This window comes from Oncorhynchus mykiss, chromosome 27 (genome assembly GCF_057628025.1).
Source record: "Oncorhynchus mykiss isolate SJ-2025 chromosome 27, ASM5762802v1, whole genome shotgun sequence".
Taxonomy (NCBI): Eukaryota; Metazoa; Chordata; class Actinopteri; order Salmoniformes; family Salmonidae; genus Oncorhynchus; species Oncorhynchus mykiss.
The window spans coordinates 4473482-4496438 of NC_143048.1; the positions used below are offsets into that span (position 1 = coordinate 4473482).

The window sequence follows — 22957 nt, forward strand, 5'->3', positions numbered from 1 at the left end:
TGAGTAGCACAATTTCTCATTTGTTTTTACTTACGCTTGTATGTTGACTATTCCATTGATGTTGTTTTTCAGGCCCCGGAGTGATCATAGTGTAACGACCCTGTGTTTAGAAGCATGGATATCGACTCTGCCTAATGAGTATGCTTTTGCGGCACAGTCGATTGCGGGCTAGATGGTCGATGGTTTGAGACCTGCCCCCCTGCCTGTTTCATAACAGTATTTATACAAAGCGGACTAAAAACGAGGACTGAGTGCCTGAAGTTGCAAACTTCCCATACTTGGCTAATCATTTGGCCCACCCTCTAATATGGCGACGGGGAATCCCCCTAAGGCATAAGGCGAGGGTAAGTGGACGAGGGTGTGTCTTTTAAAGTGTTTGGACCGGATCCAATAATTGGCACAGTTCAGTCAGTCTGTTAACGAAGTCTGTTTTTTCAAGAACATCCTTCTAGTTGGGACACTGACGTCATCAGCTGCACTGGTACCGTTAAGACATGTTTTATGCGGGAGTAGAATGTCAGATTTAGGGAGGCTGTAAAAAAGGCAAAGGAGATAATACCACTTGTGTCATGGAACCTGAATCACATTTCTGTTAAAGAGCACAACAACCCTTATACTGTGCCCCCCTTAAGGACAAGTCGTTGTCACAATCATAGAACAGTGGTTTTAGTTCTGTGGTAGACATTCTGGAACATTGGAGACTAATCACCTTTCACATGTTATTTTCTAATAATCAACATTAAATTGTCATAGCAGCTGTATTAGTGAGATGCATATTCATCCATTGGACCCATGTAAAGTGGCCTTAAACAATTTCATTGCACACTGAGAAATAAAATACACTTGAAGGTGATTCCGCAAGAAGCATTGTTCTAAAGCAAATGCAGTGACTCAAAGTTGGCTACCACTGTTTGAAAGCAATCCAAATAGTTTTTGAGTTCCTCTTCTTAGATGCTTAACAGTTTGACTGTGGTTCCCTCTATGCATTACACTTTAATTATGGTCAGAGGCGCAGATACTGTATTTCACCGTACAATTTACTGTGGCTTTCTCTCTGCTCTCGGAGAGGAATACACAAGGCACAGAGTCGTAAAACAGGGAGGCAAAATTCCCTTCGATGTACATTTTCTTTTTCTACATTTAATAGGATAAACTAGGCCCTGTACAGTCCACTTTAGTGAGTACAATAATTATTTTACAATTTATACACATTAAAACATGGTGCTAAATTGGTTCCAATTGAAATGCAGTAAAGAAAAAAAATGTACTTCCCCCTTGTGATCTGCATAGGGAGGAACCTACAATTCCAAGGATAAATATTTTCTGGGCTGATGATCCAATTTTACAATAGGCCCCATTGAAGAAAAAAAAAAACGAAAAAAAACTAACACCTTGAATAGAGCATGTGACTTCTCCCACCACTCCATAAGACAAAACATGCTATCAAAGCAACCGCTCCTGTTTTCTGCAAACCAGCCACTACATCCATGTCTTCCTCTTCTCTGATTAAAACCCTAGACGGAAAAAAGGCCAATAGTGTCTAACAACCTGTACAACCAGCATGATGCCACAAAAAAACAAACATAATACATTTACATCAACATGTGAGAAATGTCAAATTTCCTTGGTCTTCGTGTAGCCAACCCACATTTGCTTGGTATATGTTTTGTATAATTTGTTTATGCTCGTTTTCTTTTCCTTTTGTTATATTGGGTTTGAATGCAGTACACTCGATGCATTCACACTCTCCCCCCAATTCTTCCCAAGGCCACATTAGGAACATGAAACTGTAACAAAGCGAGATCCAATCCCTCCATTTAGCTCTTCTCTGCAGAAGTAATCTAAAAGATATGAAGAAAAACTGTCTTTTTAACTGCACATTTTTTTTTTTCAATGGAAGAAAAGTAAGCTTCCCAGTGTTTCCCAGTATGAGACAAACTTTCAAATTCATACGCATAACCCGTCCCAGAAAAAAAGCTATTGTTTCTTTTTGTGTCAGGTTTCATGGAATTCAGGCCTTTATGCTACATAAGTGTACACTTTGCGATCCTCTGGTGTCCGCGCCAAATATTCCCGCTCAATGAGTCCTTCAATGCGCTTCTTGATGACTACAGGACTGGGGAGGAATCGCGATCTCAGCTGCTGGGTGACCTAGAGAGACGATACAAACACAGAGACACAAATCAGAACCGGATCTCACATCTAATTACTGACGTTAATTAAATACTAGTACTAATAATAATAACCAGGTGTACCCGAAACACCTCAATCTTCATACACTGTATTCCACTCACCTCTGCTACTAGTACGTTATGCTGCATCTTCTTTCTAGACTTCATGATGCGGACGATGGCCGCCTCAATCTCGTGCTTCCTGTCGTCGTCCACTTTCTGCCGCGTCTCCTTCCTCTCCGGGTCCGACTCTCCTTGCTTAGCGGCGACTAGTGGCCAACAAAAGGAAAACCTGTTTCAGCTGGGAACCACATGACGGCTACATGCACAAGAATATATAATACAAGCTACACAGGTCAGTGGGGTTTTTCCACTACACTATACAAAAGTATGTGGACTCCCCTTCAAATTAGTGGATTCAGCTATTTCAGCCATACCTGTTGCTGACAGGTGTACAAAATGGAGCACAGAGCCATGCAATCTTCATAGACAAACATTGGCCTCAGAATGACCTTACTGAAGAGCTTAGTGACTTTCAACTTGGCACCGTCATAGAATGCCACCTTTCCAACAAGTCAATTCAAATTTCTGCCCTGCTAGTACTACCCCGGGTAAACTGTAAGTGCTCTTATTGTAAATTGGAAACGTCTAGGAGCAACAACGACTCAGACGCGAAGTGGTAGACCACACAAGCTCACAGAACGGGACCGGCGAGTGCTGAAGCGCATAAAAGTAGTCTATCCTGGATGCAACACTCACTACTGAGTTCCAAACTGCCTCTGGAAGCAACGTCAGCACAATAACTGTTTGTCGGGAGCTTCATGAAATGGGTTTCCATGGTCAAGCAGCCGCACACCATCCTAAAATCACCATGCGCAATGCCAAGCGTCAGCTGGAGTGGTGTAAAGCTCACCGCTATTGGACTCTGGAGCAGTGGAAACTCGTTCTCTAGAGTAATGAATCACGCTTCACCATCTGGCAGTCTGACGGACGCCAGGAGAACGCTTCCTCAATGAATGCATAGTGCCAACTGTAAAGTTTGGCGGAGGAGGAATAATGTTTCCCGTTTCAGCATGACAATGCCCCGTGCACAAAGCGAGGTCCATATAGAAATGGTTTGTCAAGATCAGTGTAGAAGAACTTGACTGGCCTGCACAGAGCTCGGACCTCAACCCCATCGAATACCTTTGGGATGAATTGGAATGCCAACTGCGAGCCAGGCCTAATCCCCCAACATCAGTGCCTGACCTCACTAATGCTCGTGGCTGAATGCAAACATGTCTCCACAGCAATGTTTCAATATCTAGTGGAAAGCCTGTTATAGCAACAAAAGGGGGACCCAACTCCATATTAATGCCCATGATTTTGGAATGAGATGTTCGACGAGCAGGTGTCCACATACTTTTAGTCATGTAGTGTATCAGAGGTAGAATCATATAAACTCATTATAGTTCTGTGGGTAGAATGACCCTTTGAAGGTTGGTATACAATGCATTCGGGAAAGTATTCAGACCCCTTTACTTTTTCCACATTTTGTCATGTTACAGCCTTTTTCTAAATTATTTTTTTTATTTTTTTTTAATTGTGTCCACTCAATCTACACACAATACCCCATAATACATAATATTTTAAATATATATAAAACAAATTAAACGTATCAAAATAAAAAAACAATATCAAATTTACATACTTTGTTGAAGCACCTTTGGCAGTGATTACAGCCTTGAGTCTTCTTGGGTATGATGCTACAAGTTTGGCACACCTGTATTTGGGGAGTTTCTGCCATTCTTCTCTGCTGATCTCAAGCTCTGTCAGGTTGGATGGGGAGCGTAGCTGCACAGCTATTTTCAGGTCTCTCCAGAGATGTTCGATCGGGTTCAAGTCCGGGCTCTGGCTGGGCCACGAGGACATTCAGAGACTTGTCCCAAAGCCACTCCTGCATCGTCTTGGCTGTGTGCTTACGGTCGTTGTCCTGTTGAAGGGTGAACTTTTGCCCCAATCTGAGATCCTGAGCGCTCTGGAGCAGGTTTTCATCAAGGATCTTTGCTCCGTTCATCTTTCCCTCAACCCTGACTAGTCTCCCAGTCCCTGCAGCTGAAAAACTTACCCACAGCAGGATGCTGCCACCATAGGAATGGTGCCAGGTTTCCTCCAGATGTGACACCTGGCATTCAGTTCAATCTTGGTTTCATCAGACCAGATAATCTTGTTTCTCATGGTATGGGTCCTTCAGGTGCCTTTTGGCAAACTCCAAGCCTTTTACTGAGGAGTGGCTTCCGTCTGCCCACTCTACCATAAAAGGCCTGATTGGTGGAGAGCTGCAGAGATGGGAGAACCTTCCATAAGGACAACCATCTCCACAAAGTAACTCTGGGTCTCTGTCAGAGTCTGGGTCTCTGTCAGAGTGGGCATCGAGTTCACCTCGCTTCTTGGTCACCTCCCTAACCTTCTCTCCCGATTGTTCAGTTTGGCCGGTTACCCAGCTCTAGGAAGAATCTTGGCTGTTCTAAACTTCTTTCATTTAAGAATGATGGACACCACTGTGTTCTTGCAGACCTTTAATGCTGCAAAAAATGTCTGTGCCGACACAATCTTGTCTCGGAGCTCTACAGACAATTCCTTCGACTTCACGGCTTGGTTTTTACTCTGACATGCACTATCAACTGTTGGACCTTATATAGACAGGTGTGTGCCTTACCAAATAATTTCCAATCAATTGAATTTACCACAGGTAGACTCCAATCAAGTTGTAGAAACATCTCAAGGATGACCAATGGAAACAGGATTCACCTGAGCTCAATTTTGAGTCTCATAGCAAAGGGTTTGAATACTTATCTAAAAACGTTTTTTTGTTTATTATTATTTATTTTTTTAAATTTGCAAAAAATTGATGAGGAAAACACTTAATTTAATACATTTTAGAATGAAATGTGGAAAAAGTCGAGGGGTTTGAACTTCCTGAATGCACTGTGCATACAGTTCAAAGTCACAACGCAATGTTTCAGAAAGCAAGGTTGAAACAAAATAAATCTTGGTTGTTTTTGTGCCATTTCGGTTATGCATGGCTTAGATCTTTGAATCTGTGTTCCACAAGAATGGTCTATATGGTTGTTACCTGTCTGGATCTTGACGCGATGCAGCTTGGAGGTGAACTGGTCATTAACGGTGAACATGTGGCCGTTCTCGATCTCCTTGGACTTGGGCTCCTTGGTGAGGACGCGTTGGGTGGGCTTCCCGCAGGCCAGTGACTGCAGCGCACGCACCAGCTCCCTCTCCGGGATGTCTGTCTCCTGCTGGATCTCCTACACAGCAGTGAGCGAGCGATAGGGACAAAGAGGAGAGAGGGATATGAGGCAGAGGGATCCTTTGATCCATGACTGCATTATACTGAAACCAAATAATACATTCTGTTTATAGAGAAACAAGTGTAACTTTTTCAATTCAATATAATTTTATCCTCTCGTGGAAAGAAATTGCCAGACCACAAATATCAACATCATGCACATATAATAAAGACATCACATTGCCCAAATACATCCCCCCTTATAAACTTGACTTTATTCAGTGATGTTCTACGCATTCAATTAGCGGCTATACCTCAAACATGGACTTCTCCCGGTTGTTGAAGAGCATTAGTATTGTCATCTGGAAGGTGGACACCTGCAGTATGTGCTTCCTGGTGTTGGAGCCTGTTACCTGGGCGCCGCCCACCCCCACCTCTGAGCCGTCCTCCTGGGGGGGAGAGGAAATGAGAGGTCACCACCGGCCACCTTCAGGTAACTCAGTCACAAAGGAGGAATCATCAATGTAGCCTCTGTTCAATCACTGACTATGTCATGCTTATACATACACAAATGTGTGAAATGTTAGTTTAACCCCATCCCCCACACATCCCTGTTCATCCCATCCCAAAAAGGCAAGTACAGCCTTGATGCACCTGCTGTTATCAAGGCCTGATGTTGACATTACCGGTGTGTGTGTGCATGCATCAGTCTGTCAGCCAGGCAAAGGCTGTCCCCTGCATACCTTTTTGATTGGGCCGTAGAAGGTGGCGTTGAGGTCTGCAGAGCCCATGTGATGCTGTAACGTAAGCTGCCTGCCGCTGTGCTTGGCCAGATAAAACCTATGGCCGCAGAGCCAGAGGGGACAGTCACACACTACAGCGTTAAAGATAAACACAGACAAACAAATGGACAGCGCCCCACTTCCACAACCTGCAGCAGAGAATATATGGCCTCTGCTATGCAAAGTAAATGAGAGACAAACCTTCTAAAGACTTCAAATGCATGTCGAGGAGAAGGGGGGATATTACATTTGGGCGTGGCGGACTGCGTTGGCCAGTAACCTGTCGTCAAGACCCTCACTGTGAGATCAACTCCGCCCAACGACACCTGGGGATGAAAGTTAGATCTACGTCTTCCACTGAGGTATCAAAAGCTTCACAAGATGTGCTCTTCGCTTTTGAGAGAGCTAATTGCTAGGTTAAATAGAGAGCAATAGTAATGGCGTCTATTTATAGGCACCAACTCCGCCATGGTTCAAAGCCTGTGGGAAAATGAATGGAGTTGTTGTAGGGTTTTTTGATAAAAGCCAAAAATAAGGTCTGTGGTAAACACAGGCTTAGAAATTATACGTTTTGTTCTATGAGCTAATCATCAGCTAACGTCACATTTTTATGAATGTTTAAGCATTTATGTAATAAATAAAAAAGCACATAAGGCGTCATAATTTATAAAGGTCAGTGCTAGCTGTGCCACCAGAGACTCTGGGTTCGAGCCCAGGCTCTGTCGCAGCCGGCCGCGACCGGGAGGTCCATGGGGCGACACACAATTGGCCTAGCGTCGTCCGGGTTAGGGAGGGTTTGGTTGGTAGGGATATCCTTGTCTCATCGCGCACTAGCGACTCCTGTGGCGGGCCGGGCGCAGTGCACGCTAACCAGGTCACCAGGTGCACAGCGTTTCCTCCGACACATTGGTGCGGCTGGCTTCCGGGTTGGATGCGCGCTGTGTTAAGAAGCAGTGTGGCTTGGTTGGGTTGTGTTTCGGAGGGCGCATGGCTTTCGACCTTTGTCTCTCTCAAGATAAAACTACTAACAATTGGATACCATGTAATTGGGGAGAAAAGGGGGTAAAATACAAATAATTCATAAAGGTAATGTTAATGGACTAATATTATATCATAGAACAAAACATATCTACTAAGCCTATTCTTTCTCCATAGAAATGGCTGAACGAACCAGAAGTAACTAATTTCCGTTTTTTTAGGACTACAAGCTGGCGAGCTCTATGTTCCCCAGAACCAACACTGGACTGGTTCTGGGAGTGGGTGTCTCACCGCCGTTGACTGTAGATGTTGGCGGAACTCATCCATGGTTGTGTTTGAGATGCTCATGTCCCGGAACATGCCTTCTAGTTTGGAGGTGAACTGGCAACCGCACTCCGTCTGGCCAGGGGAACCAGAGAAAGAGAGTGAGAAAGATACAGGATGAGACAGATCTATTAAACAACACTTCACTCGCGCTATCCGTTTCTTTCACACCGACTCTGCACTCAGCTGAGCTGAAGTTCAACACAGTCTCTGTGCAGTTCAAGTTAAAAATGTATTGTACCAGACCTGGGATCAAAATACAATTAAAAATGATTTAAAATACTTTAGCTTTGCTAGCTTGAGGTTGCCTGTTGCAATTGAACCAAATCAAAAAGCACCAAAAGTGCAAACCCCGCCTACATGGCACCCCAAACAGGCTAAAGCAAACGCTCAAAGTATATGAAAGATTTGAAATAGTATTTGAACACAAGGTCGCACTTAGGTATTAGGTATTGAAGGTGCTACAATATATCTGAAAAAAAATTTTTAAAAAAAATAGTTGATGAATGTGTGGCGAAATCTGCACGGAGCCTTCACCGTGCACTGCCACTTTAAGAGAGCATGGGCAGTAAGGAAGGAGGAAATAAAGAGGGCTCATTCAGCTCTTTGGGGAGGGGCTCTTAGGTGGCGCGACAGTTTGATTGAGTGTGCTGTAGAAGTTTTGTTTGTTTTCAGCGTGTGGAGTTTATAGAGTATTTAACTCAATCATCGGTGTAATCGCTCTAGGTCGCGGTTGTTTTCGTTTGGGACCGCGCCCGTTATGGATCACATGGATTAATAGCAACATTGTTGCGAAGCTTTAACATGCAAACCATCGGACAGTCAGACAGTACACCTGCACGCCCGAAGACCACAGCTAAGATCTCTCGTTCTCTTTTTCTCTTCCCTCTATCGTTCCAGTGCTTTACCCTGCAACAGACTCTCTAATTTTCCAATGCACTTCCCATTGAAGTTCATTAGAGCTGGACTATTCTTGCCCTGCCAGAAGTATTTGGACATTCTAGTTAAAAGGGAGGTTGCTTGCAAGTTGTGTATTGTTATGTGAACTGTATTGAGGTGTACTAATGACATGTGGCCGAGAAGACTGTGGACATTTTTAAGGCCTTTGTTGTGTCGATGAACACCCCCCACATTCATACCCTCTGCACTCATCCATTAGAAAATAATACAGATTATTGCAAATCCTATGTTGATGACTGGGTTCGTTCTTGTATGAAGTTGCTGTTGAATTGCTCTGCCATTATTAGTATTATTGTATGAGGTATTCTTGTTGGGGTTACCCCTGTGCTGTGATGTGGGTGTTATATGGTGTGTATTCTCTTTTCTCTCCACTGGCTATCTGGTAAACAGGCTACCCTCTAGGCAGTCTCTTCTGCTGATGTGTGTGGGTCTGGTAGTGGTACTCTCTCTATTCTACTCTTTTCCTTTCGGCATGGTTAATACCTGCCTGGCGCCCAAACAAAATCTTTCTTTACCCCTCTCTAATAAATATCGCTACAAATGTATTAATGGATGGAAGATCTTAAGATATATAGCTACTGCTCTTCCTTAGTCTCTTCACCTTGAGCTTAGAGATCATGTTCTTCTCCGAGTCGTCGGAGACGCTCTTATTGGTGAGCAGCCTCCTGGCCAGGTGCTGTTTGTAGTACCGCTCAAACACATCCTTCTCCTGCATGAACCTGAAGAGCACCATGGCCTTGTCCAGGATCGACTCCACCTCCTGCTCCGTCAACTACACACACAGGACGAGAGGAAAGTGAGCGTTACACAAGCACACACTTTAAATTATTACATTTCAAGCACTCATTTAATCAAATATTGAACTCCTTATACAGTGAGCTCCAAAAGTATTGGGACAGTGGCATTTGTTGTTGTTTTGGCTCTGTACTCCAGCATAGAACGTGTTTCCAAACACTTCTACATTATTTGGATGCTACCATGATTACAGATAATCCTGAACGAGTCAGAAAGTTAGACACACTAAAATCATACCCCCCTAAAAATACTAACCTCCCGTTAGCATGTCTTGGAGGTATGATATGTGTCTAACTTTATATAATTCCAAATGAGTGATGAGGTCAAGCTTTCATTCTTTCAGGCTGTTGTTCAGGAACAATGACAGGGTGCTGGGCCCTGGTCGAAAGTAGGGCACTACGTAGTGAATATGGTGCCATCGGGCTCTGGTTAAAAGTAGTGCACAATATAGAAAATATGGTGTCATTAGGGAAGCAGCCTGTGTGCCCTGAGGGGAGGACGTTTCTCCCCCATTACATCAGAAAACCACCCACTCCTTTTACGCCTTTCTTCAGCTTGTCGTCGATGAACAAGGAGAGGTACTCGGGAGAGCGCGAGTTGAGGTTGAGGAAGTATTCAAAGTCCCCTGCGATGGTCTGCTTGAAGAGCCGGTCGTTGTTGAATGACTCTTGGAGGAAGCGATCGAAACGTGACTTCAGATCCAACAGACCCTGCAGATAACAAAACGGAGGAAGGAAGAAAATGTGACATTATTATTGGAAAGCAGTGGTACTTACTACATGCTCTTGTGTACGCTGCCATCTAGTGAGTTACGGAGAGTTACAGAAATTGCATCCCTGTTGTAGATTTAAAAGCATTCGCTGGAGTTTTCACTATTGTTAAATCTTTGATGGGAACGTAGCCAGAGAGTAATCTTTAGTGGACCCCCCCCTTCCCTGTGTCAATGATGTCACTTCCTGTGTGAGTTACCTGGATGTAATCTACAGGGTTTTTGCCCTCGCCCTCCTCTGACACCAGCGCCTTGCCCTGCTCGCGGAGGTAGGAGCTCATGCACTCACACATTGTCTTCAGTCCGTTTGGCACTCTGCTAAAGAGCTTATACATACACGCCAGGTCTGTGTACACACACACGCACAACATCAGTACAAACACATTAGTATCCAAAGACCACCCACTACACAGAATATATTTCACAATAAATATTGAATAGCTGACATTGATGTGGTACCAAGTATGCACACGATAACAACACACATTCACACAGTGTACATTACTCTATTACTCTGCAAAATACCTCTATAACTCTGCAAAAGGTACACAAACGTCTGACAAACTTTAACATCGGGGTGAAATAGCCCTTTCATTGAAAAAAGAATAAACAATATGTGTCCCAAATGTCACCCTAGTGACTACTTTTGACCAGAGCCTAATCGTCCCCATCAAAAGTAGTTTAATGCATAGGGAATAAGGTGTCATTTGGGACAAAGCCCATAGCTGGGACTGGAGTAGTAATAGTAGTAGCGTGGCACACTGACCCTCGGTCTTTCCATTCTTGAGCATGTGGACGAGGCCCGAGTTCTCCATTTCCACGATGGTCTTCATGTGCTTGGAGATGAGCTCCCGCTCCACCACCTTGACGATGGGCTCCTCCGTCGTCTTGTCCAGGCAGTGCAGTACGCGCTCGATCTCCTCGTTTATCCGTGCCTCCACTTTCTTTATGTACACGCTCGCGCTGTTCTCTGCCAAAAACTTTTGACTTTCCATCTGGAGGGCAAACAAACACGGGGTTAGGAGCACCTTGGGAGATTGAGAGGGCATACACATTATGTATATAACATGATAGTAGGCCAACAACGTATCACCTCAAGTCAACATGCATGACACATTTGGCATTGATGCGAATGAAATGTGTGAATACATGGGTGGGTGGGGATTTCTTACAAACCTGGAAGAACTCTGCAGACATTTCTAAAAACGGGGCCTCAAAGTCCTCTTCGTAAACCGACCTTCCTTCAAGGCCTAAGATCATTAACATCTGGCATGCATTTCTGATCGCTCCCCTGAGAGAGAGAGAGTGTGTGTCAAGTACAGTTGAGTCCCAAATTGCATTCTATTATGGACCTTGGTCAAAAGTAGTGCACTGAATGTAGAAAACATTAGGAACACCTGCTCTGACCGTGTTATAGACTGACCAGGTGAATCCGAGTGAAAGCTATGATCGCGTATGTCACTTGTTAAATCCACTTCAATCAGTGTAGATGAAGGGGAGGTTAAAGAAGGATGTTTAAGCCTTGAGAGAATTGAGAAATGGTTTGCGTTTGTGTGCCATTCAGAGTTTGAACTGCAACGCTGCTGGGTTTTTCACACTCAACAGTTTCCCGGGTGTATCAGGAATGGTCCACCACCCAAAGGACATCCAGCCAACTTAACAACTGTGGGAAGCATTGGGGTCAACATTCCTGTGGAACGCTTTCAACGCGTTGTAGAGTACATGGTCCGACAAATTGAGGCTGTTCTGAGGGCAGAAGGGGATGCAACTCAATATTAGGAAGGTGTTCATAACGTTTTGTACACTCAGTGTATAGGGTGCCATTTAGGTCTGGGTCAGCTCAAAGACTATCAGATACTTTTTTAAATATAACAAAGAGCACGATGAAATAATCATGGATTAGGGTTGTGGTTTTCTTTATCGGGAGAAACACAGCATCCTTGAGCTCAGAAACTGTGGCTCTGTTCGAATTCCTTCAAAGTGCATCCTTCCTCCCTCCCTCGAAACAGTCAATGCTTAGACATGACTGGACAGATGAACACAAGCATTCCACCTCATGGCTTTCACTTTTCCAGTCATTTGTAGTGATTCCACTTATCCAGTAATTTCTTCAACAAAGCTAGGAGTTTGTGTATTTTTTTTTTTTAAAGTCGAAAGGGGCCTGTGTATAGACGGGGGTCATATACCTGTCCACCACCTCGCCCTTCCTCTCTCGTGCGATCATGTCCAGGAGGGTCTGTCGGAGGTGGTCTCGGATGCAGCCGTAGCGCACCACCTGGTCTCTGAAGATGATCAGGCCCAGGTTATAGACGTTCTCCACATTGTTCTGCTGCACGTACACCCGGTCCTGGGAAACAAGAATAAGAGAGGGGTTTTGTCAGTCAAGGTTGATCTTAGGTAAGTTTTGCATTTACCCCACTAACGGTTATGGTTAGGATTGGGAAGCTGATCTGTACTTAAGGGAAACTTCACCCCGGAGCGCGTTTGAGAACTGCAGCCAGGCAGCAATGCATTGCCAGTCCAAGGGATGGTTTACAAGACGACACTGCATTGAGAAATACAGTCAAATCCTAATAACTAAGAAGTGTGCAAGTCTGATCAGCACAAATTATGCATGTCAGCAGTTATGTTTTCTAAAAGTGTGATGATGCAGAACACATATGATGCAAAACATAGCATCAGTTTTACATTTTTACTTAGTGTTGTATCTTGAAAACGTATCTGCTGACTGGATTAAAATAATGCTATGTAACTATGTCTAGAATGAAAACGACATCCTAAAAGTTGTCCCAACTCTCTAAATACATGACTCTGGTAGCTGGTGGTGCCACTCACCATGTACATGAGGATGTCTCTGATCATGACCATGGCCGTCTGGTGGTCGTTCCAGGCTTGGTTCAGTGTTTGGAGGAAGTTATTGTTTAGTGAGTTGAGGACATCTTCCCGTACCTGTGGGGAAGCAGCAGCACAGTCAGGCAGAGCGGCATTTGTTTGATACTACACACACACACACACACACACCACACCCATCTCGATTTCTCTGCATGACACAAGCTCTGTCTGTGAGCCTCTCCCTCCACAAGCTCCTCTCTCTTGAGTGTTTGCGTCACTCACTGTATGTGACTCTAAAGGACACTGTGCTCATCAACTCCAGGCAGAGACGCTATCATCATCCATTTAGTGAAACAGAGCCCAGAACACTGACTCACACACACTATCTCAATGGGAAGTGAACTCCTCTCAGCTCACTATAAATCACCCACTGATGAATCTGTTATGCTTATGTCTAGCAGCCTAAAACACCATCATCCAAATGTAAGACTTTCGAAAACATGTTCAAAACACAAAAAGCCCAATCCATCAATGCCACCTACTTTGATTTGCACAACTGTGTTAATATTGGGTACATTCAGTTGAAATCAATACATTTTTGACAGCACCTCTTCTGATTTAAACAAAACCTTAAACAATTGTAGAAGTGATCAGATGGTGACTTTTTGGACCCGAATGCCAAAACATCAAGTGAAGTTGACCCATTTTTCATACCGCACCATACCATGAGACATCCATGTTTTCATCACTGGAAAAGATAAACGGTTGAGACTGATAAATAAAAAGCTTACAAACTGGGTTGTCAAACAATTTTATAACTTCTGGGAGAAATGTACAGTATATTCAGAAATTATTCAGACCCCTTCCTATTTTCCATATTTAGTTACGTTACAGTCTTATTCTAAAATGGATTAAATAAAATGTGCTCATCAATCTACACACAATACCCCGTAATAACAAATGCGAAAACAGGTTTTTAGAATTTTTGGCATACCTTATTTACATAAGAAGCCTATCAGAAGCTTCTAAAGCCATTACATATTTTTCTGGAATTTTCCAAGCTGTTTAAAAAGGCAGTGAACTTAGTGTATGCATACTAGTGCAAGCATACTTCCAACTTCTGACCTACTGGAATTGTACAGTTATAAGTTAAATAATCTGTCTAAACAATTGTTGGAAAAATGACTTGTGTCATGCACAGTGTAGATGTCATAACCGAATTGCCAAAACTACAGTTTGTTAACAAGACATTTGTGGAGTGGTTGAAAAACTAGTTTTAATGACTCCAAGTGTATGTAAACTTCCGACTTCAACTGTACATGCTTTCAGATTGTCCCATTTATTTTCCAGCGATTGAACATTAGCTAGCAGTACGGAAGGCAAGGGCAGATCGGCCACTCGTCGCCTGATCCTCGCAAGGCACCCTGATCTTTTTCCGTGAAACCTCAGTTTCCTTCTCCAGCGAATCACGGGGATCTGGGCCAGGTTGGGTGTCTGTAGTAGTATATCCCTCACGTTCGACTCATTGAAGAAGAACTCTTTGTCCAGTTTGAGGTGAGAAATCGCAGTTCTGATGTCCAGAAGCTCTTTTTGGTCATAAGAGACGATTGCAGCAACATTATGTACAAAACAAGTTAGAAACAACGCAAAAAAACAATATAGCACGGTTGGTTATGATCTGATAAGACGGCAGCCCTCACCTCCGGCGCCACATTGTCCCATCATACTCTAGCGACTCTTGTGGTGGGCCGGGCACAGTGCACGCTGACACGGTCGCACACTCCTGTCCATATAAGGTCCTACAGTTGACAGTGAATGTCAGAGCACAAACCAAGCCATGAAGTTAAGGGAATTGTCCATAGAGCTTACGAGACAAGATTGTGTCGTGACACAGATCTGGGAAAGAGTACCAAAAAATGTCTGCAGCATTTTTAAGGTCCCCAAGAACACAGTGGCCTCCGTCATTCTTAAACGGAAGAAGTTTAGAACCACCAAGATTCTTCATAGAGCTGGCCTCCCGGCCAAACAGCAATCGGGGGAGAAGGGCCCCCAGGGAGGTGATCAAGAACCCGATGGTCACTCTGACAGAGCCCCAGAGTTCCTCTTTAGAGATGGGAGACCCTTCCACAAGGACAACCATCTCTGCAGCATTCCACCAAATCAGGCCTTTATGGTAGAGTGGCCAGACGGAAGACACTCATCAGCAAAAGGCACATGACAGCCCGCTTGGAGTTTGCCAAAAGGCACTTCTCAGAGAATAAGAAACAAGATTCTCTGATCTGATGAAACCAAGATTGAACAATTTGGCCTGAATGCCAAGCGTCACATCTGGAGGAATCCTGGAACCATTCCTACGGTGAAGCATGGTGGTGGCAGAATCATGCTGTGGGGATGTTTTTCAGCGGCAGGAACTGGGAGACGAGTCAGGATTAAGGGAAAGATGAACAGAGCAAAGAACTGAGAGATCCTTGATGAAAACCTGCAGCGTTCTGCAGCGATGCTCCCCATCCATCCTGACAGAGCTTAAGAGGATCTGCAGAGAAGAATGGGAGAAACTTCCCAAATACAGGTGTGCCAAGCTTGTAGCATCATACTCGAGGCTGTAATCGCTGCCAAAGGTGCTTCAACAAAATACTGAGTAAAGGGTCTGAATACTTATGTAAATGTCATGTTTCAATTTATTTATACATTTGCCAACATTTCTAAAAAACTGTTTTTGCTATTGTTATTACGGGGTATTGTGTGTAACACAATTAAAACACTTTTAGAATAAGGCTGTGACTCAACAAAATGTGTAAAAAGTCAAGGGGCCTGAATACTTTGGTTGTGAATTATTTTTTTACCCCAGCTGCAATAAACTTCCTCATTGCGCAGTATTTGGGCACGCAACAGACATGAACAAAAAGGGTCAACTTTGAGCACCTTTATCTCCTGGATTTTTTGGCATTTAAGTCCAAAAGTTATTTTATGACCCCTTCTTTCATGGGCAAAAATGTATGAAAAGGTTGTTTAAATCAAAAGGAATGCTGTCAAAAAGTGATTGAATTCAATTGAATTTACCCTATTTCTCTAATTGCAAATGTGGGGGACAGGAACAGAATGTCAACGGGGGGTAATTAGTTCTAATTCTGAGATGCCAATTGGGTGGTGTTTTTTTTTAAGGCCAATGCTGAAATATTGACATCCACAGCGATGATTGGTCATCTCAAAAGGTAGGCATGCCGCCCTACATAGGGCTGTTATGGTGACCGTATTACAGCAGTCATGTTAGCGGTCATCTGATGCCTATGAATGTCATTAGTAGCCTACCAAACATTCTAACTCAACACACTATTGTCCCTCTAATCACTCTGACATCAATGCAAATGCAATCGAAAATCACATTAAACACTTCATGAGAGCCCTGGCATTCAGTTTGAGCGGAATAGGATCACCTGTTGCGCAGGGAGAGCCAGCTCCTCATAGGTGGTTGATGCATGGAATAAAAGTGTTCCTGTTGCGCAACATTTCTATAGGCTATGCAATTGCGTGAGAACAACAGCGCCAATTGGCCTATATGTTTTTGCTAATGTTAGTATCACAACTGAAGTGGACAAATAACTCCAAACATAGCCTATAGGCCCAAGACCCCTGAAACATGGTTGGAGAGCCCATAGCCTACAGAGCTTAGTGAAACATGTTCTTATAAGCCCAGTCATTGCGCAAACGCACATGAAAATAGAGTTAACTTTCCACTATTTAATACAAGTGGATCCTACCTTTCCTGTGCTGCAATATTTATTGGAAAATTCGTAAAAATGAAACACATTAATCCGCTTTACAAACAGTGTAGCCTACCTGGCATATTAAAAACGTAACTGCACATAACCTCCATTCGAATGCAGGCTATGGATGAGCTTCCCTTTCATGCAACTTTTTTCAACTCATCCTTTGTCACACCATGAAGCCTTAGAATGTATTAGAAATCAAAACATATAGCCTAACGTTTGCATCACAAGTAAAGTTGCATAAAAATCTATAAATTAAGCATATAGGAGGACCTGTTTCTTCGTTAACTGCTCAACACAGAATAGACGCATATGCTCACTCCCTCATATCGTTTGATGAAAAATAACCTTTACATTTTATTCAGTTATTTTCAATTGTATTGTTCTTACTATAAAATAATGCCACAGGAATTATAAGCAAATCTTGCACGCCCATAGCCAGATCAGGGCCTAACATAAGGACGACTCAGAATATGCTATTCGTTCTTCTGAAATAGGCTACATCTTCTTCATATCATAAATGTTTCTTTAGACATGCCTAAAATAATTTGTAGGCTATATTAAATGGATTTTAGACTTTTTTTAAATGTAGATGTTCCAAAAGGTCTGCATCAGTGGATTTACTTTTTGCATCAATTACAATGAGACTGGCAGTTATTTGAACGACAATCACCCGGCTGACAAAATATCATGACCGTCACAGCCCTAGCCCTGCATAGATATTTCGTTGGCCCAGTAATATCATTGTTTCCAAAATAGTTTGCAGACGCTATAGCTTCACGGCTTCGAGATAATCTGATGCTGCTTTTCATTCAGTAGAATATGTGGTTTAAACAGGAATGTTATAGGGATCATGTGATACACAAACTATCCTCAAAGGCTATTGCCTTTGTGACGCAGTGGTCTAAGGCACTGCATCGCAGTGTTTGAGGCATCACGACAGACCTGGGTTCGATCCCAGGATGTGTCGCAACCAGGAGACCCATGAGGCGGCGCACAATTGGCCCTGCGTCGTCCGGGTTAGAGGAGCGTTTGGCTGGCCGGGATGTCCCTGTCCCATCGCGCTCTAGAAACTCCTTGCGGCGGGCTGTGCGCATGCACGCTGACGTCGGTCGCCAGTTGTACGTACACATTGGTGCAGCTGGATTCCGGGTTAAGCGAGCAGTGTGTCAAGAAGCAGTGCGGCTTGGCAGGGTCGTGTTTCGGAGGATGCATGGCTCTCGACCTTCGCCTCTCCCGATTCCGTACAGAAGTTGCAGCGATGGGACAAGACAGTAACTGCCAATTGGATATCACGAATAAGGGGTAAAAAGTACACAAAAATAAAATAAAGGCTATCACAATCACTGATTTAAAGTACCAAAAGGCAGATTGATCTGCTTTCTAGTACCTACACGACTGGACAGAACAAAACCAAAAATACAAATCCTCTATGAAACAGGAGGCTTTTTCAATCAGCCGAGCTTGTCAAAGATCAGGACTGTGTGTGTATTACTGAAAGAGGGCCTTCAAATCTCCAGTCAGATGCCTATGGGCCCTAGTGGAGCTGGGCCTTCTGATAGAGGAATTGGGATAACTTATCTAATTTCATTTCCAACTACTAAATACAAGGCTGATGAATGAACGGGAGCAACTCATGTTCTGCAAGTCCGCGGCATCCAGCCATAGTCAAACAGATCTCTGGAGCTTTTCCACAGTAAAAGGTTTAATGAGCGCTCCATTTCATCATGCTGTCAGCATACCAAACAGGCCCAACACTGAACAGGCCAAATCAGCCTTTAATTTAATATGACCTGGATTCATGTGACAGGATTTCACAAGATTTGTTTCCTTGCTTTTCAACAATTAAAATTATTTCGTGGTCAAGCTGAGTAACTTCTTGTGGTTAAGCTCAGTGACTATTCTCAGACTCCAGAGATCCTGCAAATGTACTGACGGAAAATACGCTAAAGACCTGCCAGTGATTTTATAAGGGTGATTATTACCACATACCCGCACAAATCCAGCAAAGGGGACGTTAATCCAGACCCAGGTCGTGTTCATGAGGCACCAAAAGAAAGAAAACTGGTTGAAACAGGGAGGGACTACCTGGACTCGTCCAATAAGAAACTTTTTTTCATTGTTTGTTGCAAAATGTTTTTAAACGTTTTCCCATCGCATGGGAAGCAGCACCCAGTACTGAATCAACATCCTGTCCTGCGCTGGGATGAACACATTAATCTACCACCATGCGTTCATTGTAGAGGTCGACCGATTATGATTTTTCAATGCCAATACTGATACCGATTATTGGAGGACCAGACAAGCCGATACCGATTAATCGGCCGATTTTATTATTTTATTTATTTGTAATAATGACAATTACAACAATACTGAATGAACACTTATTTTAACTTAATATAATACATCAATAAATTCAATTTAGCCTCATAAATAATGAAACATGTTCAATTTGGTTTAAATAATGCAAAAACAAAGTGCTGGAGAAGTAAAAGTGCAATATGTGCTATGTAAGAAAGCTAACGTTTCAGTTCCTTGCTCAGAACATGAGAACATATGAAAGCTGGTGGTTCCTTTTAACACGAGTCTTCAATATTCCCAGGTAAGAAGTTTTAGGTTGTAGTTATTATTGGAATTATAGGACTATTTCCCTCTATTCCATTTGTATTTCATTAACCTTTGACTATTGGATGTTCTTATAGGCACTTTAGTATTGCCAGTGTAACAGTATAGCTTCCGTCCCTCTCCTAACTCCTCCCTGGGCTCGAACCAGGACCACAACGACAACAGCCACCCTCGAAGCAGCGTTACCCATGCAGAGCAAGGGAAACAACCACAGGCTCAGAGCGAGTGACGTTTAAAACGCTATTAGCGCGCGCTAACTAGCCAGCCATTTCACTTCGGTTACACCAGCCTCATCTCGGGAGTTGATAAACAGCACAATGCTTGACGCACAACGAAGAGCTGCTGGCAAAACGTACGAAAGTGCTGTTTGAATGAATGTTTACACGCCTGCTTCTGCCTACCACCGCTCAGTCAGATACTTAGATACTTGTATGCTCAGTCAGATTATATGCAAAGCAGGACACGCTAGATAATATCATCAACCATGTGTAGTTAACTAGTGATTATGATTGATTGCTTTTTATAAGATAAGTTTACCTTGGCTTACTGCATACTGCGTAACAGGCAGCCTCCTTGTGGAGTGCAACGAGAGAGAGGCAGGTCGTTATTGCGTTGGACTAGTTAATTGGATCCCCCGAGCTGACAAGGTGAAAATCTGTCGTTCTGCCCCTGAACGAGGCAGTTAACCCACCGTTCCTAGGCCGTCATTGAAAATAAGAATGTGTTCTTAACTGACTTGCCTAGTTAAAGAAAGATTAAATAAAGGTGTACTAAAAAAAGTATTATTCATTTTTGTTTTTTATCGGCAAAATCGGTTTCCAAAAATACCGATTTCCGATTGTTATGAAAACTTGAAATTGGCCCTAATTAATCGGCCATTCAGATTAATCGGTCGAACTCTAGTTCATTGGCCTTACTTTGTTGATGAGGTGCTCGGTGACCACCTCCCGGAGGCCCGTGTAGAGCTTCTCGCCGTGTTTGTGCAGCACCATGGTGTAGGCATTCCTGTAGAGCTCCTCAAAGCTCAGCCCGCTGTTGTTCTTCCTCTGGATCTCCTGGATGGCATTCTTCAGAAGGTCCCAGATGTTGTTGACATACTTTTCGTCCATCGTCATCTGCAGCGGACAAAGGAAGTAAGAGTGAGAGGAGAACAGAGAAACGGACTGACAGGTCAAAGTTTCAGGGATCGTTGGCTCCCTCGTTTGAGGGAGAACTGGAACAAAGCAGCTTGATAAAAATTGTGGCTATGCACACAATGTCTATCAGTCTCCTGCTAGGCTAGCTTACTTCTTTAGGTGAGAGAAACAAGTCTACACTTGCTGCACTTCCGCAACCCAAAAATCCCTACTGATTTAAAGAGTAGCCTGTACTATGATGCAATATCTAACAGTTTGAGTGTAACATTGAGAAAAGAACCCCTTCTCCAGAAAATACATGATTTATATTCCGACTTTTGACCTTATGTAAACGTATATAAAACAAATCACTTTAAGGGAAACCGAGTAGGTGTGCCCCAATTTGTGTTCCTTGTGATGAACAAAAATAAATAAAAAATCGTACTGTAATATCATGATAATATTCCCAATAAGGTTTCATACAGACCATAACATGAATGAAAGCGTTTCATATTTTCCATATCATATTGCTCACGACCACCTCTAACTGTGTCTCATAACATTTCCCATTCCCCTAACTTCTCCTTTTAACTGGACAGACAGTAAATGGCACTGCAGCCAACCATCACACTCAGCTAAACATGCCATATTCACAGCTTGATATAAATCCAGTCCCCTTTGGTTGTCACGCTCAACCATGGCCTGTTAAACCTGGAGGCTCTCCAAAGTGAGGCTGGCCGAAAGATGCATAGCAAGGTGTTTGGATATGGCACCATCCACATGGGGTTGAAGTGTAGTCCATCAACTGGATGCACACACAACGTATGGATCTGTGCAAATCTGCTTTTTTGATTTAAAAGATATTTCATATCAGCGAGAAATAAGGGGCATATGTTGCGAAAACCTTTTCGCAAGCGGTGATTATTTACGTTTTTAAACTTTAAAACACAGCGTCAGAATTGTAGTTCACAGAGCCAACCGTGGGCGACGGCAACTGCTGAGAGCTAGGGGATCATTGAGGATTCAGTGGAGGCACATCCATCAGAACTGAATACTGGGCCTCCCGAGTGGCGCAGCGGTCTAAGGCACTGCATTACAGTGTTGTGGCGTTACTACAGGCTGGGGTTCGATCCCAGGCTGTGTCATTACCGGCCGTGACCAGGAGTCTGATAGGGCAGTGCACAATTGAGCCAGCGTCGTCCGGGTTACGGGAGGGTTTGGTCGGGCGGAACTTTACTTGGCTCACCGCACTCTAGCGACTCCTTGTGGCAGGCCAGGTGCCTGCAGGCTGACGATGGGACATGATCATAATCACAAAAGTGGGGAGGGAAAAAATGTAGTTTTCCTTTAAAAGACATGAATACTGATCTTCTGATTACTGATTTCATCCAATAGCTTTCGTCCATTAACTTATCAGCAAACGGTTTCCCAATGAAACTTAGACTAGCTACTTGACAGAAAGTAACAAACTGGCTATTACAATCGATGCAAAATGTTAGATAAGTTAAAGTTAATTGGGGTATCAATGTTTAATTGGCATGTAACAAAAACGTGATTCAGCAAACCATGTCATGCAAAATAACGTTACACAACAATACTCTCCGACCCACCAGTTTCTGAATTGACTAAATACAACAAACAAACAGAGGCCACAAACAAAGCTACGACGCCAAATATTTACTTAATGTTAACTAGCTAAACTAGCTAGCAATATTTTTTTCTTCCTCCGGATAAAGTGTGTACAGTAACGTTATCTAGCTAATGTTAATTAATCATTCAACAGTAACCTTACTAGCTAGCTAAGAGTTGGTAGGTAGCTAACAGTATATGAGCTAGCAAGCAGCTATCCATAACCTCTAGTAGGGGGCAGCTAGCTAACGTTACTTTGTTTACTGAAAGACCGGCCTTGCAAACTGCACTCCCAAGCTAGCTAGTTACTCGACCCTCGGCGGTCCAGTCACCGCCTGCTGGCAGGGACAGGTCCTATCAGCGGTGTGTACTTACAGGAAAGGCTCGTATTCTCATCTTGGTGTCCTTTTTGGTGCCGCCTTTGCTCAGATTGGACATGGTTACTTCGTCTGTGTGTTCTGTATTTACATGAAAATGTGATCTGGTTAGGTACAGGGAAGTATAGTTGTGGAACAGCTTCCACTAGACCTTCCTCGCTGGTCCGTAATTGGTTGTTGACAACCAAATGTCAATGTTGCTCTAACGTAGATCTCCCCACACAGCAATGGCGGACTGCCTAGCTACAGTTCTCACTGCGCAGAGCTCACACGCTGCAACTCACGCGAGACTAAGGGTATGGGCTGGATGTTGTACTTTTCTGATTAATTAAATGTGTTGGTCAATAAATTCCAAAGGGCTTTGCCAAACACGTAATTATACTATAACATAGCTAGGCCATTTATAGCAGACGCTTTCATCCAAACCGACATAGTACCTACTTTTCCCTCCTTCGTATTAAGCTAGTTTTGGGTCTCAAATTGGGACTGCCCTTCATCCATTTCTAAAATGCTGAGCTACAGAATGAACTTATATGATAGGCTTATCAAA

The 22957-nt window shown here is 43.4% G+C and overlaps 1 protein-coding gene across 1 annotated transcript; it reads right to left on the bottom strand.

Moving 5' to 3' along the window:
* Positions 1 to 1019: 1019 nt before the first annotated feature.
* Positions 1020 to 22691, bottom strand: LOC110507355 (cullin-3). The gene is made up of 16 exons (XM_021587294.3): positions 22406 to 22691; positions 20204 to 20401; positions 12898 to 13011; positions 12249 to 12409; positions 11239 to 11353; positions 10829 to 11057; positions 10263 to 10408; positions 9827 to 10003; positions 9100 to 9270; positions 7506 to 7613; positions 6438 to 6562; positions 6198 to 6294; positions 5769 to 5903; positions 5287 to 5473; positions 2295 to 2440; positions 1020 to 2151 (listed from the first exon to the last, which is right to left on the bottom strand). The coding sequence occupies exons 1-16, from the start codon at positions 22466 to 22468 to the stop codon at positions 2020 to 2022; spliced, it is 2304 nt and encodes a 767-aa protein (XP_021442969.1). The 5' UTR covers positions 22469 to 22691; the 3' UTR covers positions 1020 to 2019.
* Between the last annotated feature and the right edge of the window lie 266 nt (positions 22692 to 22957).

Coding starts and splice junctions, on each gene's coding strand:
- LOC110507355 (XM_021587294.3), bottom strand. CDS start 22,468: ATGTCCAATCTGAGCAAAGGCGGCACCAAAAAGGACACCAAGATGAGA. Junction 13,012..20,203: donor CCGAGCACCTCATCAACAAA/GTAAGGCCAATG, acceptor GCTTCCCCACAG/GTACGGGAAGATGTCCTCAA. Junction 10,004..10,262: donor ACCCTGTAGATTACATCCAG/GTAACTCACACA, acceptor TGTTATCTGCAG/GGTCTGTTGGATCTGAAGTC.